This window comes from Engraulis encrasicolus, chromosome 13 (assembly GCF_034702125.1).
Source record: "Engraulis encrasicolus isolate BLACKSEA-1 chromosome 13, IST_EnEncr_1.0, whole genome shotgun sequence".
In the NCBI taxonomy this organism is placed as follows: Eukaryota; Metazoa; Chordata; class Actinopteri; order Clupeiformes; family Engraulidae; genus Engraulis; species Engraulis encrasicolus.
Window position 1 is genome coordinate 13305790 of NC_085869.1, and position 21117 is coordinate 13326906.

Below are 21117 nucleotides of genomic sequence, written 5' to 3' on the forward strand. Positions count from 1 at the left end.
AGTATCTTACTTTTTCAAAAGCTTGTGCCCAATCCTATTTAATTCAACAAGAGTACGAGAAAATACTACACAGAGTCCCTCTCTAAGGACAGATTTCAAGTTCTCTACCTCACACGAATAAGCACTTGAGATTGATATTCCTCCGCGTTTCAAAACGTGTGCAACCAAATGCTTGGTGTGCAAGGGAGCTGTCTCGTCCATATATTGTGTGCCGAGATGGATGGCGGGCCCCATTGTTAATAAAGATGAATGGCACTGCATTAACTGGTGGTGTGAGAACCTCAGGTACGGTTGGGGGGCCACAGTGGCCTTGCAATGATAGCTCATAAATGGACCCTGAGTCCAGCACTTATTAGCCGCTGATTTATCCTGCTGCATCTTAAAGAACGCCCTTGGCTTCCCCAACCTGTTATTGCCCCGCAAGGGCCACCATTGCAGGTGCATCGTGGGTTATGACGGGCAAGGCGGCGAGGCGCCCGCACGCTGGCCCGGCCATCTGGCTGCGGCGGCCGCTGATGGCTCCATGAGGGATGGCGTTGTTTGTGAATGTGACCTCAGCAGGCAGAGGCCATCTCCATCAGCAGGGCAGGGCTGGGCTGGGTGCTCTGCTCTCTCCTGGCCTCCACCCTCAAGCTTTATGTGGCCTGCACTGTGCTGCATGCTAGCAGATATGGCCCGGACAAAAAGGCAGAGGACAAATTTATAGAACTGTGCTCCTTTTTTTTGGCGAATTACTAATGCAATAGTTGTTACTCTCCCTCTCTCTGTCTCTCTGTCTCTGTCTCTCTGTCTCTGTCTCTCTCTCTCTCTCTCTCTCTCTCTCTCTCTCTCTCTCTCTCTCTTTGATGCGCCCTATAGCACACTTTTTCAGTCCCTTCTTCTTTGCCTCCTATATCTGAATCTTTTTTTGACTATGATTATAGTGTTACACACGTAATTAAAGTGTTGCACACGTATTGCTTTCAGTGTACCCTTTACTGGAATTAAGCGGACAAACAGTTAGGTTGGCTGAAGTTGCAACATGACCGTCAAGGTCAAAATGAATCACCATCACAAAACTATGGTCATTTTATTACAGATAAATATATGTGATGGAGTATAGAGCAGATGTTCCAATAAAAAAGTTTGCGATTTTCACTTTGGTGTATAGCCTCTGTGCAAGGAGCCATTTTAATCATAAAACCCGCTTCTGCAGGCTTGATTAAATTTCTGCTGCATTAAGCGCAAATGTTCAGCTTAAAAATCATTGCACGTTTTATTACAATGGTCAACAGTTTTGCTCAAATAGGGTCAGACATCTTTATTCAGCCATTGTATTTCACGAAACATTCCGGAACAGCTTTGGTAATAATCTTCCCCTCCGCCAAGGCTTTATCATCGTTTACGTCTCAAAGAAGCATGGCCGTAACTACCATTGAGGACACAGAGGTCATGTCCTCTGTATTTTTTTAAATGTATCTACTCTATGATGAAAATCGATTTATGATCAACAATAATAAATGTAGTCTGTATACGTGCACCCCCATTTATCCTCAAGGCAACAAACTTAAGAGTTTGACTCAAGTGTTTGAAGCATTTTAAATGTACAGCATGCAGTACAGCACGCAGTATTTGACCCCGGTATTTGAAAATGTCTAGTTACGGCCCTGCAAAGAAGCCAATTGGAGGGAGATAACCTGCTCTGTCTGCCTCCAGGCACCCGTGGTAATTATAAGACGCACGCACCGGCCTCACTACCAGCTGCACCCTCCACAACACGACCAGCTGCTTACTGAGAATGGCAAACAGGATGAACACCACGCCACACAGCACAGCCGAGCAGGAGCAGGGAGCGAAGTTTTAACCTTGCTAACTCTTGGTGCTACCGTATATCGTGCATTGAAGTCATCACCTGCAAATAACTTGCCTTTTGTCAAAACTGTGCATGTTTAAGTAGGTTACATTTGTTATTATTTGTATTGGAAGGAATGTCTACAATAACACATTTTATACGACAAAGGTAGAGAGAGATCATATTTATGAAACCAGCATAGGTTGATTTTTATATAGAATGAGCGTTATCGTTATATCGTTAGTTTGTAGTGTCTGTAGTGGTCGTGTGGCAAGTCTTACATTCACTGCATAGTGTGTGGAGAGGGACGGATCATAACTCCATTGGCCCCTGGGCCAGACAACAAGAAAGGTCCCCATCCATGGCTGTTGCTAGCCTGGGAACACCCATACTGCCTTACGTTCTACATAATCGTTTCGATCTGAATCTCACTTGTGATTAGGTCTGGTGGTAACCAGGCAAGGCTGTTGCCAGTGTAGAAAACGATTCAGGGTTTTAGGCCAGATGTGAGAGTCTATGTTGTTGGTTGTAGTCCTCTGAAAAAAAAAAAATATAGTTGTTAAAGGTGTGATTTTAACACAATATGAGGATGGAACTACTATACTGCCCTACAATATCAGAACGCAGTATCTTGAAAATGGTCGAAAATGGGTTTAGACTGGAAATTGGCTTTAAAATACCTTCTTTTTCTTGTGTTAAAATTTTTTGGTCCAACTTGCTCCCGTTTCGAAAAAAAACGATAAAAACTGATTATACTGCGCTTTTTGATTTTAGGAGGTTACGTCGTACTAGCCAAGAACGCAGTATAATGCGAATTATACTGCACTTCTCCATTGACACCGTGGTTTTGGTGTAGACAGTAATACCACAACAGAACGCAGTATAATGATTTTTCAGCTAAAAAGTAATGAGAATGTTGTTTTTTTTGCTTTTTTTCTTGTGTGCATATATTTCCACCATAAAAAAGTATTATATGAAAGTGTCAACACCACTTTACCTCCAACACAGTCGCGTGGCCAGAAAGGAAACTTTAAAGCCTTTTTTCTCAGTTTGCCATTTTGAATTATACTGCGTTCTGAAATTGTAGGGCAGTATAGAGGCGTGGGCTTCAGGCCCCCCTTGACTCTTGGGGCCCTGGCCCTGAGCCCGGTAGGCCTGTGCAGTGATCTGTACTTGTATTGTGTGTGGGCATAACTGTAAAGTGTTTGGTTGGATTTGACGTATTCCCCTCCAAAATAACTTTTCTTGGCCCCTTAAGTGACCCCGGTGAAAGCAAAGTGATGGATGTAATGGCACTGACACTCGAGCAGTGAATTCGCAACGCTGGGGTGCCACCTAGGATGGCAAAAGAAGAATCTGCAGATAACAAGCATCCACAGGCAGGCGACCTCAACGCTCCAGCATGTAAATCCATGTAAATGATCAGCAATTTGTCACTTGTTTCACTTTGTCCTGCCTTTCACCGTCAAGACCTTTGCTAAGACAGCCATTTTACATCATGCACTGTGTCCCACTTACCATACCCCAGGTGTAGCGCACAGTGCAGCGCAGCGCAGAGTCGCATGTGGAAAATAGGTGCACGCGTTGCGTCGCGCTCGCTCCGTACCCCTCCGCACTACAGAGCACCCCACTGTGCTGAGCATGTGCAGAGGATAACGCAATCCTACCGGTTTGAGGATAACACAATCCTACCGGTTTGATGAAGTCGGTCATTTGCTCCAGCAGGTCACCTTTTGCTTCGATTTACTGCAAAGAGTGTGTGTGTCTTTGTGCGTGTGTGTGTGTGTGTGTGTGTGTGTGTGTGTGTGTGTGTGTGTGTGTGTGTGTGTGTGTGTGTGTGTGTCTTTGTGCGTCTGTGTGTGCGTGTGTGTGTGTGTGTGTGTGTGTGTGTGTGTGTGTGTGTGTGTGTGTGTGTGTGTGTGTGTGTGTGTGTGTGTGTGTGTGTGTGTGTGTGTGTGTGTGCAAATTAGACTTCTTCATCTGAATGGTATTTTCCCACAGATCCCTGCTGAAAACTCAGGTGTGTGCCGCGTGGGGAATATTGGGGTTTGGGGTTGGACGCTGTTTACCCAGATGCTGCTGCTGCTGAAGCGTTGCGCTCTGTTGGTGTGTGAGCACACGGTACACTGCATCAGGACACACACACACACACACACACACACACACACACACACACACACACACACACACACACACACACACACACACACACACACACACACACACACACACACACACTCCCCGCAGCCTTTTATTCGCCTCCTTAGACTGTCACAACTGCGTTTGTCTTCAATGAAGTAGTGAGTATGCGGCACACACCTGGGTCTATTTACTTAAGCGTTTGCAGCACACATCTTCACATTCGTGCCCAGCCCACGCACACTTATTTATTTAGGAATGGAAAAGGTAAAAACACACATGTATGCTGGCCTCCATATACAAACACACAGAAACTTAGGGCATGACACAAGTCGCTGACAATTTCTTCTTAGAGCAGGCGTCTTTCTTAGTAATTATTTAATCTCTGAGGGCGCTGGCCCAAATGTTAAATTCAATGTTTCAAGAAGGAGGCCGCGTTTCAGCGTGTGCCTTCTTCAGTGTACACTGCTGTTCATGAAACATTCACTGCAATACACCTAATCACACACACGGTAGAGAGCAGACCAAGTACAACAGCGTGGCCTGTGTCCTCCTGCTCAGCTGACAAGAGAACAAAAAGCTCTGTGTAGTAGTGCTGTACCGTAGTCTAGATGTGTGTTGTTGGCCTCTGTATTGGGGAGGGAAGGGGGTCTTGTGGTTGTGGATCAAGGTGCTTTCTGACCCTCTCAGCCCGCCTGTCTGCTGCTAAAAGACTCGGCCTGCTTTGAAGCTGTATAAAGCCATTGTACTGTCGAAAGATCTGAAATGCACAAAGTATAAGTTCCACTAGCCTGTAATTGTGGCGGCCGTGGCTTTGAAGCTGCAATGAAAAATAGCCCGCCTCATGCCCTTGGTTACTTTGAGAGAGAGCAAATGAGACATCGGAAAATTGCATTAAACATTTCTGTAGTCTTTTCCTCTCTGTAGAATAGACGTGACAGAGTTTAACGCCAAATGAATCTGTCAGCCTATGATGTATTTGTCCTTAAAATGTCAAAAGGAGCTTTTGCTCAGGCTATTGTGTCATGATACCTGAACGCAGTGTTGCAGACTACACTTTCTATCCATTTTCACATAATCATTATACTTTGGTGTGGTAGTGCTAGAACTCCGTGATTATTCTTATATAAAATATGTTTTTATGAGGTGTGTATGGTGTTTCCATGTATTTCCATCAATCTCTTGAAGCTTGTTGATTGCCGTTGTACGTATATTTGTTTAAAAAATCTGAGTTACCCTTGGCTGTAGATACTATTTACTCTTTCTTTGTCTTTCAACTTTGTGTAATGTGTCAATCAACTGAGCATTTCAAGGTTGCACACCAGACGCTTTGTATTCTTATAGTTACCGCCTCTTTGATAATGTATCATCAAGTCTTCACAGGAAAGGCAAGGTCATGTCACAGTGCAATCAGTCTAGTGTCTTTTCTCTCATGGTTGGACATTTTTCTTCCACCAGAATCGAAATGGCTCTCTGTCTCCCAATGTTCTCGCTTGCCTGGTCGCAAACATCGTGCTGCATGTAGGCCTATAGTATTCGGATTGGAACCAGAACAAATCTAGCTCTTCCTCCTCGATATATGATTGTTAAAAATAATCAGCCTTGGCTGAAAGTATGGCCCATGTGCAAGATTAGGTTGCTGTTGATTACAGTATGTAAAGAAGCAAAGGTCTAAAAACCATGTCCTCTTACGGTACATTGCAGATGTCACTTTATTAGCCTTTTCATTAATAATTTTGATCTTTCATCAATACGCTTTTTTTCCCCGATACATGTTTTTTCCTTATATTGTGACAAGGAGTAACACCTGTCAGGATTTGCATTATATGGTTTTGACTCAAGGAGGTGGAGCCTAAGATGAGGGTGACTAAACGATATATTGTAATATATTGTTATAATATTGCTGAAATACACAAAGCTGGCCCTGCCTTGGCTAACAGTAGGGCACAGGGTTACTACGCCGGCAACGTGGGTTCGATTCCGGCCCAGGTCATTTGCCGATCCTTCCCCGTCTCTCTCTTTCCCACTCATTTCCTATCTCTCCTTCACTGTCCTGTCAAAAATAAAGACAAAAAAAGCCCTTAAAAAATACACAAAGCTGACCAATGTTAAGTAATACAAATGGCCGAATACAGCCCAGCTGGGGACAAAAATGGAGTGCTTTGCTCAGACAGACCCCCAGGAAGTGCGGAGGTGTCAGAGGGAGGGATGATGCATGGCCGAGACCTTGCATGGTGGTGGAGCGGCGAGATCGGGGGGGAAATGACAGCTGCAAGAGACAGACAGGCTGAGAGATAAGTTGCTATGTCTCAGGAACGAGCTAGGCATTGAAAACCACTAAAGGATTAATTCTAACCCCCAAATGGGATTTCTATGGAAGCCAGCTGTGGTGTCGCTCGCCCCTCGGCCCTCGCTCGCTCATAAGATTGGCTGCTCAGCGGCAAACAAGGTTCAGGGATTCAGTCAGTCCAGACAGGACAGGTCCACAATGAAGGTCAAGTGAAAGGAGTCTTGCTTTTCTTCGAGCTCACAGGAGCCCAGGGCTGGACTGCCAATCGGGCATAGCGGGCATTTCCCGGTGGGCCCTGCACCCTCGTGGGCCTCTATTTTCAGAAATGTATAAAAATATATATATTTTTATTTTTTTATTTTTTTACATTTCTGAAAATAGGGGCCCACGAGGGTGGGGGGCCCACCAGTGAGCCAGTTCTGCTTCGCAATTTATGAGGGGGCGGGGCTTTAATCCAAAAGCGCCCGGGCTCTATTTCTCCCCCAATCCATCCCTGCAGGAGCCAGCCAGTCGCTCTCTCGTGTCCTGTGCTCACTTTCTTACAGCATGTAACACAGCAGCCGTTCTATTTACAAGTCGAGGCTTTTCTCTTCAAATCCACAACCAGCCAACCTCTTAAGCCAACAGCCTCACCTGAGTCAGAACCGAAAATCTCTCTGCTTAAAGAAACGGCACTCTGCATGATGCATTATTGATAAGAGACTGTGTAGTAGTAGGACTTGAGAACTAGGCTGATAAGTCGTCTTTGGTCTTTTGCGTTTGATGATCGTATCGCCGTCTCCGGCGGACGACGTGTCACCTGCAAAGCCTAAAAGCATGCATTCTATGTTTAGCGACCGTGGAGACTGTGGAGGGATAATATCACCGCCCCTGTGGTGAGACACTAAATCATGTCGAAGAATCATTGACCTTTTTTTGCAAGCGATACGTATTGCTGATGGTGAATAAACTTCTCCTCGCCGCGCAGCTCGCTCTGCCCTGTTTGGGCCATGGCAGCGGCCCGTGTGTGTGTTTATCCACGTGTCACTTACCAATTGCGCTGGTGTTAAGCGCATGCATTATTGATGCACACCCTATTAAAGCCTACTTGCACAGGGGATCCCTGAGGGACCCAGCTGGCAGGGAAATGAGCGATTTAAATGGACGTCTCTCATTACGCCACCTATTGACCGCCTGTCGTCTGTGGCGGCCGCGTGACGGCTCACGGAGAAAGCGCATCCATCAGCGCCGGGGACGCGGAACAGGCAGGATTATGGCCCTGACCTTTTCCCCATCCGCCCGCCTGCCTGCCTCCGCTCCGACCGAGGAGAGAGAGAGGAGAGAGGCGAGAGAGACAGCAACGGAGAGAAAGAAAGAGACAGAGGAGAGAAAGCAACAGAGAGAAAGGAGGAGAGAGATTTGGTGGGGGACTGGGGGGGAGGAGGAGGAGACACAGCAACGTAGAGAAAGAAGGAGAGAGAGGAGAGACAGTAAAGATGGAGAGAGATTTGGGGGGGGGGACAGCAATGGATAGACAGAAGGAGAGAGATGAGGAGGAGGGGGGGAGGAGGAGAGGGAGAGACGGAGAGAAAGAAGGAGAGAGATGTGGTGGGGGGACTAGGATGGGGGGGGGCAGCAATGGAGAGAAAGAAGGAGAGAGATGTGGTGGTGGGGGAGTGGTGTGGTGGTGGTGGTGGTCTGCTAGCTGCAAGGTCTCGGCACTGGCGATGTGCTGAATCTCATTCCTGGGGTCCTGACGAATGGCTTGTGCCGGAAATGTAGGACACACGCCTCCAACTTACTCTCTCTCTCCCTCTCTCTCCCTACCTCACCCACTCTTTCTTGCTCTTGCTCTCTTGCGCTATTTCTGTGCTCATGCTTTTCCTCTCAGTTTCCTCACCTAAAGTCAAAATGAAGGTGTTTCTTAAACTGAGTCAACCTCGTTTCCGAGTAGTTTCCACTCAGTTAAGTGTGTGTGAGTATGAGTGTGTGTGTGTGCGTGCGTGAGTGTGTCCAACTGTCCATGCATCCTTGCGTGCGAGAGTGTGTGTGTGTGCGGGTGTGCGTGCATACGTGTGTGCGTGCATGTGTGCGGGCGTGCATGCGTGCGTGCGTGTGTGTTTATAAGCAGTCTTATCTTCTTAAGTTTCTTTAACAATGCCTCTAAGTCCCAGACAAACTCTTGCAAATGCACTCTTCCAAATCGTCCCCTTTTGCTCCCCCTGCATGTCTCTTGTCCCTCAGATTGTCATGTTCTTGTGGTTTTTCTCTGTATGGCTCCGTCTAATTGCTCTCCGTCTGTCAGCCTAAGAGCATGCCCATGTCGGGTCGGGATGCACCCCAGAAGAACTTCCCCACATTCTTCCCTTAGTAACGTACGTACGTCTCTGAGATATGCTGACTGAATAGGAGGAGTGGAGCATTTAAAAGCAGAGTGGAGAGGAGCGGTCTAGCCGGTGGCAGTGAGATATATTCGTCAGAGCTAAACACTAGGGCTGTAACAATACACTCAACTCACGATTCAGTTCGTATCACGATGTATGACCCACTGTTCGAAACACCCCCACGGTTTCTGAAATGTATCTGCATTGAAGTTTGGAAACACTATCACATCAAATCATAAGGTTGTTTTCTGGACTAATGGGTAATAAAACTTTGAAAGGGCGTATCACGATACTGCCTCCTTCTATCACGATACAGTGTCGTGACTCTGACTATCACGATTTCTCGGTTCGATACAATATCGTTACATCCCTACTAAACACTGCTCTTTCCCTCACCTCCAGGGAGGACATGTCTCTGTCAGGGCTACAGCGGAGATCTCTGGGTGGGGGGGCGAGCGAGACAGCCAGTGTGACAACCCAAGAGACCAGAGTGACACACAGCATGGAGTAGTTTGAGTTTTCATCTCTCTCCTCCGGTCTGAGGGGCTTGAAAGGAATCCATAATATTGTAATTTTCCTCCTGGCAGTCGATGCATCCGAGACCATCCATGCCTCCCTCACCAAAAAAAAAGAAAAAGCAGAACAGAATAGTCAGGTTTTTTTGGTCATAGCCATCCGTGACTCTTCATCCAATTAAAAATCTAACAAAAACATGGAGCCCCAGACAGGGCAGATGGGCAGATCATTGTGCTGTGTTATTTCCGTTGGTTGTTTAGCCTGGGGATTTGGTCTTTGTAAACATACACGCACAAAGTTGGGGATTTATACAGAGTGAGTGAGAAGAAGGCACACACAAAAAGCCATCAAATATACACCTCCCGTCCTCACCTCACAACAAATGCCAGCATTTTAATTTGTCTTTCACACGGGAGGGCGCCCTTAGTCTGCGGGATATGATGAATTACAAACTTGGCACAGACCCATCACTGTCCCACAAAGGCCACAGGGCGGGTTAACATGCAAGGTGAGGGACTACACAGTACACACAGCCATGCCATTTTTCTCTGGTACCTCCAAGGGTTATCTATTTAGCACGGGAATACGCTCACATCCTCAAACGAAGTACCGTACGTTGATGAATCAGGGCCATCACAAAACTAATATAAATAGATTTTGGTCCCAGGAAAAGCATTAGGGATCTGTTGTCATTTTTGCAGAGGAGCAGGCAACAGCAATTAGTAGACAAAGGAACTCAGAGCTCAAAAAAAAGAAAAGAAAACGATTTTCAAGAAATCTACTTTGCGTTTCATTTAAAAGAAAGTTGTAGTCTGACCCCTCTCAACTGTTATTTCCTAAGATGTGTTTTGAAAGAGTCATACTCAATAATACTATAGTGTATTATACGAGTATTATATGGGAGTATTATAGTACTCAATAATAATAGAGTAATACTCGATAGAATTGTTGTTGTTGAGTAGGAGAAATATAGTGTTAACTGTGTCTCCTACTTTTGCCGGCTGGCTGTGTTGCCAAGTGAAGCCTGTCACTTCTGGCCACCGTGCGAGGGGAGCGGGGGGAGCAAGGCAAGGCAGCGTGGTACAGTGGGGAGCACGGCCCAGTGATTAAGAGGCAGAGTGCTCTCATTACCGCTGCATTTCCAAGGAGATACCGTACCGCACTACAGCAGCAGGCCGAGGCTCTAGTGTACCTCTGGAGACTCGACTGCCTCCCTCCACCCTCTAAAAGGAGCCTTGGCCAGCTAAGCAGAGCACGACTGGCTGCCCTGAGGGAAACTACCGTACCGTCCAGGGCTGGCCCGGGAGAGAAATAGGGCCCGGGCACTTTTGGATTAACCCCTTAAGACGCGGCTTTATACATTTGTTGTTACCAGTATGGTAATGACCAAGTCATGGTGCATTACTAAAGGGCCTATGCTGTGCCATAGTATTGTAGTGCTATGGTAGTTTCATTTCAATGACTATTACACCGTGCCACTGGAGGTACGGCGCGCATTAAGGGGTTAAAAGGGCCCCTCATCATTAGCGGCACAGAACTGACTCACCGGTTGGCCCTGCACCCTCGTGGGCCCCTATTTTCAGGAATGTTTTTTTTTCATAAACATTTCTGAAAATAGGGGCCCACGAGGGTGCGGGGCCCACTGGGAAATGCCTGCTATGCCAGATGGCCAGCTCAGCCCTGCTACCGTCCCTCCACATGTTCTCACATTAGATTCCTCCCACCTCCCACATCCCACATCCCTCCCTCTCACTCTCTCCCTCCCTCCTCCATCCCTCCTCCATCCCTCATCCTCCCTCCCTCCCTTCATCCCTCCTCCTCCCTCCCTTCATCCGTGCCACCATTGTGATTTCCATCGCTACATGTCCTCTAACTCAGACAGTGGATTCAGCCAGTGGAGATATCGTATGAAAGTGGCCTGTGTGTCTTCGGGGCCGGTCTATGCCAGAAATGCCCAGGCCATTTTTCCGTCCCAGGCCAGCCCTGCTCACATTAGATACCTCCCACATCCTTACCACCCCTCCCTCCCTCCCTCCCCTCCATCCTCCATCCCTCCTCCTCCCTCCCTTCAGCCGTGCCACCATTGTGATTTCCATCGCTATATGTCCTCTATCTCTTTATTCCTTCCATCTTCTTCTCATTGTTTTCCTTCCATCCCCACTCTCCACTCTTTTCCAAAGCCCTAAAGTTTCTGCAGTAATGGTCTATCACGCATCTTATTTTTCTTTACCTTTTTTCACTCGTCTCAGCCCTAGTGTGTGTGTGTGTGTGTGTGTGTGTGTGTGTGTGTGTGTGTGTGTGTGTGTGTGTGTGTGTGTGTGTGTGTGTGTGTGTGTGTGTGTGTGTGTGTGTGTACGTGTGTGCGTGCGTGCGTGCGTGCGTGCGTGCGTGCGTGCGTGCGTGTTTGTGCGTGGGTGCATTGTTGGGTGCTGGCAGGGGGGGGAACCTGTTTTAAATTCAGACACTGAAATGCTGTCTTGGGCCTCCCTTCTTTGCTTGCTCATAGCCACATGTTGTCTTTGGCTCAGTGCAAGCTTTCAGAAAGACCCACAAAGCCAGCCAGTGCAGTAGCAGAGACAGGTCTTTGAAGTAGTCATGCAATTGTATGGAATTGTATAGAGCAGTAAAGGTTACCCATGGGTCTGTTTGAACAGCATATAGGCTTGGACAGCATACTGGCCTCCTGTGTGTTTTGGACCAGAAGCTTGCACATGTCTAATTGGAAATCCTATCTTCACCACCAAGCTCTTTGCCTCGTCAACACTCCGTCCACAAATTTACCTTTAATGTTTTATACTGTATAGAATATGATATATGCAGTGCATTCACGATGATGTGGTACCTCTGAGGTTAATGCAAAGGTTTTGAAAAAAAAGGTGGGGGATTTACATAAGCTATATACAGTGCCTAGGAAATATGTAAACGCAACTTTGGAATCTCTTTAACATGATGCACATCAAGAAGTTAGTTCGACGCACATGATGGAAAAACTGTTACATCGCTCCAACTTTCTTCTCTTTCATTTCGACTTTTGTCGCACTTGTCGCAAGTTAACCCGTTAAGACACAGCGTTATAAATTTGCTGTCACTACAATGGCAATGACCAAGTCATAATATATTACTAAAGGCCCGGTGTTATGTCATAGTATTGTAGTACTATGGTACTTAACTATTTAAAGGCTATTACAGCGTGCCACTTGAGGTACGGCATGCATTAAGGGGCTACCTCGCTTGGAATGTATGGCTTTGGTAGAAGATATATCGCTACAGAGGTGATTGAAATGTTTTTTTATAGAATAGCCATACAGGCACAGAAGCTATGACTGGACCTGGCTCGAGAGTTCCAACTTCAACACCTGGTGTTGCATCTCGTGCAGGATATTTTTTCTTTCCTATGTTCTAATCACAAACTATGTGTTCTATTCCGCTAAAATGTTGGAAAATCAACTGTTGAGTCAGAAAAATGTACATCAACACGGTTGGTTGTGACATTGTTTTATTTCGCTAGAATCATCCTGTTGATGGAAAACCAAGTAACGCATATCATATTGCCAAAAAATAGTTAGCTTCAGAATGTGATGGAAATAAGGGCACAATGTGGCCGTGTTTTAACCCCTTAGCGCAGAGTATGTGATAACTTTACTGTCACCAAAATTGTAATGTCTATGTCTTAATCTGTTACTTAAGGCTCTTGGTACTGTCACAACAATGTTGATATAATGTAGTTGAGTATTTTCAGCAAATAGTGCATAGGGCAGGCCCGCCGGCGACCTCATCTGCAGTCAGAGGCTACATGTGCTTTGTTATGAGTCACAGAATGCTCAGTTTACTAATATGGTCTCCCAGATACCACTGGGCCGTGTCTTTAAAGGACAGATGGGGACAGGGTTCTGTTTTATATTTTTGATTGATGTTTTCTTATTGCAGCTTCCTCTCGATCTGTTATTTTCGTGTTTATTTTTGCTTTATTCGTCATCAGGGGTTAGATAGGTGCTGAGCTCTCTCTAACCCTGGCTGCCTGTGTCTGATCTTCGGGACCGTAAGTGCCAGCAGCTCTCAGAGCTAGCCATCTGCCTGGCCTTCAGCTTGCTCCATGACAGTCTATTACACTGCAGCTGGTCAAGACATGCAGAGAGCAGTCATAAGAAAAGGGGACGATAGATGAGTTTGTGACAGACAGACAGACAGACAGATGGGCACGACACACAGACAGACAGACAAAGAGATCTGAGTGATTATGTGTAATACAGACATGAATAATTGGGGGATGGGGGGTGGGGGGATTAGGACCAGAGAAAGAAAGACAGACAGGCACAGTCGCGAGGGTGGCCAATTTATGCCCCCTCGTACCAACCACGAGAGTAACACAAAATGGCTGCTGTTGATCAGGCATGCAGAGTGTTGGTCAGGGGTGACGAGAGGTTCTGTGTCACAGCTGGCAGGGGGTGAAATTGGGTGCCCCCGCTGCTGTACCTGAACCATTATCTCAATGCAGATTAGCAGAGCTATTTTCAGCCTCTGTAAACAGAACGTAAACACTGCATGTGTCTACGGTAGGTGTCTGTACTGCAAAGCAATGGAATTTGTACTCGACTGTAGAGCAGGAGAAGGCTCCTCTTGTTGTAACAGATAACAACTCTTCAAAGAAAATTGGTACATTAATAAATAATAAGCTAATGGTCAGAGGTGAAGCAGGTGGACACATATTCGAAAAGCACATGCCAGATTCTGTGAATCATCAACCACCGTGATGACAATTTGTTAACGCAAACCATTACATTAACCTGTGGATTTAACGTCAGTGTTAATGAACCACATTTGTTGAAGAGGCTGAACTGAAAAGGGAACAGGAACTTTGATCTCACCCATCAAAAATATTTATAATCTACTTGGTTATTAGCCTAGCAGTTGCCAGTGCCCATATGAAGGAGTGTGATAACACCCTCTTCTCTAATTACATAGATCCTCTGCTGAAGGCAGGTGGGGAAGAGAGTAATAGAATGTCATCAGCTATGTCATCATGAGCTTGACATGATTTATGCTCATATTATTATTATCAAAAAATCTTTTTCACTGCAAGGACCATTTCCTTTCGGCTAATGACCATCCGGTTTTAAGGATTGGCCCATTTTAGAACAAAAAAGAGAGAGATTTTTGATTAATAATTCCAATTTTTCATGAACTCCCAAAATGTAATCTTATTATTTGACACCTGAGCTGACTGTGCCTCATTTATTTTCCTAATCACCATAATAGGTTGTGGCATTGTTTCATTGCAAAGTCAAATACTGTAACTAACTGTCAGAAATCTCGGCTATTACCGGTAAATTGATTAGTGTTGTTAATGTGAAAAACAGACGTGCAGTCCCCAAATTGTCTTGTCAAACCTTTTGCCAATGTTTTGACAATCAACTTCAGTTGACGTTTCAAAGCTAGGGGCTTAGGCTGGCCAATATCACATACTCTACAGATGTGAGCTTAGCCATCATACTGTGTACAGTAGATGTTTTTTTTTGTGAGGAGGGGCAAGACACTGGCAGCAAACAACGTGAGCTAATTTTTTGACCGACAGTGGTTTCCAATAGTCAGAGGTTGAGTTGTGCACAGCTAGTTTTGCGCAGTCAGAAGAAAACAAACATTTAGAACCCAAAGCCACAACAATTCAGACCACTCATTCTGATGGCGCATGTACAGTGAAGGAACCTGACCACCCACCAAAGGCAGCTAGTGTTCTCACGTTAAATCCAAAGACTATATGTTCTCTATACCCTGTAGGTCGATGGTTAAAACCACCTAATTCAGAGTTGTCAAACTCAAATTCTCTGGAGACTAAAATAAAAATCTGGGTTGGAGCTGATGTTTTTAAAATGGGCTAAAGTTGTGCATGCACGCACCTACTTACAGGCAAATTTCACAAACACTCATGTACTCTATGGTAGCTTGTATGAGTGGGAGGAGATATTATATTGCCCTCAGCCCACTTACATTCCTATGACACACCACATTTCATGTTCAAATCATGTTGCTATGTTGCTATATATTAATGGTGTATGTGGGCCAACTGTAATACACATTTGAAATGATCTTGTGAGTTTGACGTTCCTGACCTAAAGTGCCGGAGTGGTTTTTTTTATTAGTTACCCATCACATGAGTAGTTGAAAATAACTAAATCTCCAGCTTAGCCAGACTGACTTGGTCACAAACTGTTGTACAGAAGAGTGTAAACAGAACAGCCACAAGGCTGTAGGCTGCTCAGAAGTTATCATACTTGACATGTCTTGACCAAGAAGGAGAGCGGACCATTGGATATTGTATTCTAAATGTAGGTGTAGGCTAAAAGAAAAAAGTTAACCCCTTTGCGCAGAGCCTATGTTATAACCTTACTGTCACCAAAATTGTAATGGCTCAGTCTTAACCTGTTACTTGAGGTTCTCTGTACTGTCATAGCAATGTTGTTATGATGTAGTTGAGTATTTTCAGCAAATAGTGAATTGACCCACCGGCGACCCAATCTGCAGTAAGAGGCTACATGTGTATTATTTTAACACATTGTTAGAATAAATTAGCAATGAACCATATGACACCACTGTACAAACGTACCATACTAGTATGAGGTATCCATAGGTACATGCAGTACATATATACCTCCCAGTTCATTCCGTTTACCAACAGTTAAGTGAATGCAACTTACAGTAGGCTACATGTCAAGTGGCATTTCAGATGCTACATATTTTGCTGACTCCTCTGGTTTGTCTCTGTGCTCCTCAGTGCTGCGTAGAGCCAGAGGGGTTGGGGTGAGAAAGGGGCTCCTCCAGATGCATATTTGGTTGGCAGCACTGAGACACAAGAGATGCAAAAGGGCATCTATTTATGCCACTTGACTTTTACTCCCCTCTCTCTCTCTCCGTCTTGGATGCCAGGCTAGGCTACGGCGGGGAATGTAGGAAAAATTACAGTCCTCGAAAATAGGTCCCCTGAGAGCATGGCGCTGGTGTAATGTCTAGCGTTGTAGTTGTTGTAATTAAGAACTCTTGAAAGTGTCAGGTCTTTATTTTTATCGTCTTTCCTTTTGCCCCAGTAAGACAAATAATCCCCTTATTAAAAGCGAGCACCATTAGTAATGAATACGCTCCTGTGCAGTTTGTTTCAGCAAGCTGGATCAAATCCGGCTTTTATGGCTTGTCACAAAAAAAGGGAATTCTATTTCCAGCGTGATACAAGACAGTTCACACAGGCACTCTCTGTCAGGCAGGCTTTTCTCCTCCCTCAAGCACTTAAGCTCCCCGGTAGGATGTATTTTTGGTGGGGGTCGGCCATAAAATTGGCAACAGTAAGATAATTCCATTCTCCTCATTAATTACCTCAGAGAAAGAGAGGCAAATTGGTATTGATTGCTGAGGGGCCGGTCCAAGGCTCCCTTCACTGTCCCGTTATAACACCTCATTGCGCTTCCAAATTGCTATTTAAGGGAAAAAGCAGGAGAAAAGCCGGCAAACTCATCTCGTAGCCCTGCTTCCCAATTAAAACGTGCAAGTCCCCCTGCTCTTACCTGTCTCTCATCTCTCACTCCGTCCCATGTCACGACTCAGGGAGAGGCTCAGATGGCGTTAGGGCCGAGAGCGAGAGAATGAAAGAGACTAAGTGAGTGAGTGAGTGAGTGAGTGAAAAGTTAGACTCTCAGGCTTGCTCGTCCATGACTGATTGTTTTAATTAACTGTTAACCACACCAAGATGTGCTGCTGTGTTCGGCAGATACAGATGATAAATTGGACATGACTGGTGGAGGGAACATCTGCTGTGTGTGTTGATGTGTGCACTGTAAGAGCTTACTCCGAGTGTGAAAATTACAGGTGCACTGACTCCAGCCCATGTCTCGAGGAATACTGGGCCCTCCTAGCTATTCATAGTTTTGATTTTGGTGAAACATTTGGCTGTCTGAACTATTCGCAAATCTACTGCTGTAAGTACATTTCATCCAAAATCCTACAGGAGTGGTGCTTAGCAAATTGTGGGATTACTTTCCATATCCCCTGAAGCAGCTAGTTTTTATTTTTATTTTATTTTTATTTTATTACACATAATATGACATTGACTCCACACCACTATGTCAGTTTGTTAGTTGAAGCGATTACCATTTTTCTCAATGGTGGACAATGGCCATCACAGTACAATTCCAATCAATTACAATCACACATTGTTCTTTTATTGTGGTGAATAACATACCGTATGTAGATTGATATAGGCTGAGACAGAGAAAAGTGAATGTGAAAGCCCATTGGGAAACTCCAACTCCCATTGTCATTGTGACACAGCACTCCACAGCACACAAGTGAACACTGCACACAACGAAATTGCATTTATGCCTCACCTGTGCAAGGGGGCAGCCCTCAGTGGCGCCCCATGGGGAGCAGTGCGGTGGGATGGTACCATGCTCAGGGTACCTCAGTCATGGAGGAGGATGGGGGAGAGCACTGGTTGATTACTCCCCCCACCAACCTGGCGGGTCGGGAGTCGAACCGGCAACCTCTGGGATGCAAGTCTGACGCCCTAACCGCTCACCCATGACTGCCCAGAGAATAGGTCTTAAAGGAACGCAGGGTGTGCTTCCAAGTCGTGGCTGCACAATCAATGTTTTTTGGGTTTCTGTGAAGACAAACAATGGGAGATGGGGCCTATACTACACTACCACTATACTTCTTAAGAAAATGAGGACTCCAGGCTCTTCGATTAGATGATTTACCTCTTAACTTAACCTGGTTTACTGCTGAACCAGCTTCTTAGCTTACCCTTCTGATCTATTGGAGGACGATTCCTCTGATGCTTTGTGCCTGTTTATCTCTGCTGTGATGATATGTGGCTCTGAGCACATCCAAGTCCAGTTACTGTCAGAGCGACTTCAGCCTCTCTCTTCTCTTCCTCTAGTGGACTATCCATACAACTAATTAAATTATAGATTTTCTTGAAGTGAATCATTGAGCAGGGCAAGCATAGCATTAGGCTCTGTTAGATGGAATGTTATATTTTTTAAAAGGCATTTTACCATATAGGGGTGTGAAATAGTAATCGAAATGTACAGATGCATCGACCCTACGGCCGATGATTTAATTGAATAGCATCGTATCGTGGGACATTCTTAAGTAAGACGTTAAGAAAATGATCGAATGGCTGGCCCCTGTCCAATGCCCTAGCTCCATAACATAATAGAAGTGGAAAAGTATTTGGAAAAAATCGAATCGAATCGTATCATGGGGAATTCTTAAAGGAACAGACCACCCTTTTTTGATTTTCACATATTTGCAGTATTTCCCAGCATTGTTTATGAATGTGCATATAATTTTCTTCTCTTTGTTTTCAGTACTTAGATTTATTGGATCAGAATTATTAGCATAGCTTAGCATAATCACTGAAAGTAACTGGTATCTTTAGCATCAAGCCACAAGTGATCACTGGACCGAATTAAATTGCTGTTTTACACTCTGGTGAATGTTACATTCATTTTAAAGTGGTTTATAAGTACATTTGATGTTTTATTTTGTACCATAGACTTGCATTACTATGACTAATTTGGGTATACTGTCAAACAGGGCAATGCAAACACATAGACGAAAATGATATGCACATTCATGAATAATGCTTGGAAATACTGCAATTATGTGAAAATCAAAAAAGGGTGGTCTGTTCCTTTAAGTTACAAAAATAATCAAATCCCTGCTTTAAGAAATCGATACTGTATCGTATCGTCATGGAGGCTGTGATTTACACCCCTATTACCATGTATTGTAGGAGAGGGCGTCATGACACAGACGTTGGACACATGGATTTTCCTGAGGGTGTAGAGGGCAGCTCTGACAACGGGGGCTTTGGAGACCGAAATAAAAGTTTGTCCTTACTGGAGTCATTCTATAAACAGAAGAGGCGCAAAAAAGAGGAGCACAGTAAACCGAAACCCTCTGAGAGGAAAGAGTTGGTTGGGGGTGGGAGTGAATGGAGGGAGGGATGGAGGGAGGGAGGATACAAGAGCAAGACTGTGGGGAGAGGAGAGCAAGAGCAGATTCCATGCTATTCCAACACACACACACAAGGACGGTTAAATTCGATAGAAACTGTACCCTGCTGTTGGGGTGAACCGGGTCCTCAGCTGCGGGGTGGAAAACAGTCCAATTACACAGCCAACACTGTGTAGCGCTAGTGCAGAAAGAAAAAGGAAAAGCCGAAACAAAACCTCGGTCTGAGCCACATTGGACATGGGAACATCGCAGGAACACTGCGCACGGTCTGATGACTCCCCACCAGGGGCTGATCAGCTTTTGGGATCATTAGCCCCCCATGCCCCCCCCCCCCCCCCCCAATGCCCTCCTTGCAGAGGAGGAGCAAGGCATCCTGTGCTCTGTGTACCCACTCAATCCCCAGGCGAGCCCGCAATTATATTCATTACAGCCAAGTCCAAAGTCCTTCTCATTCCCTACAACGCCTGAAGGATTACTGGGGGAGGTTAGCAAGCACACTGACGTTGAACGATATTAAATTAACCCCTTTGATTGAGTTTACTTCTCCGGCGTGCTCTTCAGTTAAGTAGCACACTCTGAGGAGGACAAAGAGGATTTGAACTTGAGGAAGTTATATCCTGTCTCTCTGCCCCCTCAGAGAAGTCCACGCAAGAGCCTCAAGTGTCCCAGGGTAGCTGACTATGGATATGGGCTGTGGATATAGTATCAAATAAAGATTTTGACTTTGCTGCTTCATAGGATGTGTTCACCTTGTGCTTTGCATGCAAAGAACGAGACATTAACTTGACTTCTGCAGTTAAAAATAGCCTCTCCACACAAATGTGAAGTGAAGTGAAAGCCCAACTGGGAAACTCCAACTCCCATTGTCATTGTGACACAGCACTCCACAGCACACAAGTGTTATACCCTTGTGCATGGGGGCAGCCCCCAATGGCGCCCCAAGGAAGCAGTGCGGTGGGACGATACCATGCTCAGGGTGCCTCAGTCATGGAGGAGGATGGGGGAGAGCACTGGTTAATTACTCCCCCCACCACCCTGGCAGGAGGGGAGTCGAACAGGCAAACTTTGGGCTACAAGTCTGACACCCTAACCGTCTCAGGCCTCTAAATGAACTGTTTTCATCACCAGCCAAAATTGCTAGTAGATGTTAGCCAAACATACATTCACTAATGGGTCAAAGTGGCTCGTAAAGTTAGTCTTTTCTACCAGCCAAACTGAAATTTCACCAGCATTTGGCCAGTTGGCTGCTGTTAATTAGGTAGCCTTGATTGTAGATCTGTCCATTCGGCTCCATTCAGCCTCAGCAAAAATGTTCAAGAAGTGTCGAACTTCAACAGCATGAGAGAAAACTCCCCCAAACATCAGACACGCCCAACGTCATCGGTCAGCAGGCAGACCCAGTATGAAATGTCTGTTTGGTTTTTTTGTATGTTTTTTTATCATTAAATGAATTGAATGCTCTGATTACTTCCGAAAGAAGACTGCACAACACACAGCAACACAGGGGTGCATTTCTGGAAAGCGTAGTTGTTAGCAGTTAGCAACTTCGGTAGTTGCCAATGGGAAATTGCGTTGCAAACAACAAAGTAGCTAATGTAGTAAGCAACTTTGGTTTCCAGAAATGCACCACAGTATTGTTGTTTATCATGTGACAATTATAGCTCCACACAGCAATGGGCCGCTGAGCCTCTGTCAGAGGCAGCCATGCAGTAATGGATAATTTGCTGAAAGGCCAGCAGGACAACATGCTCAGGGTGCCACTGGCCAACACTACACTACTCCACTCTAGGCAGGAAGGACTGGCCTTGACAGTCTGTCAGCCATCACTGGGAGCTCCCATGTAGTCTGTCTGGAAGGGCTGGCTGGACTGCTGCTGCAGACCTGCTGCTCCCAAAAGAGAGGGAGAGATGAGTAGGAGAGACTGGAGAAAACACTATGTAGATTGGCAAAAGCTCAAAACTCCCCTCCTA

At 45.5% G+C, this 21117-nt stretch overlaps 1 protein-coding gene across 1 annotated transcript in view; it reads left to right on the forward strand.

Annotated features, from left to right (window-relative positions):
• The window catches only part of LOC134460695 (ephrin type-A receptor 6-like), a 138927-nt gene that overhangs the window by 69748 nt on the left and 48062 nt on the right, over positions 1-21117 (forward strand). The window contains exon 5 of the mRNA XM_063213074.1: positions 2083-2096. Within this exon, the coding sequence (XP_063069144.1) occupies positions 2083-2096 (14 nt within the window). The remainder of the gene's footprint in view (positions 1-2082; positions 2097-21117) is intronic.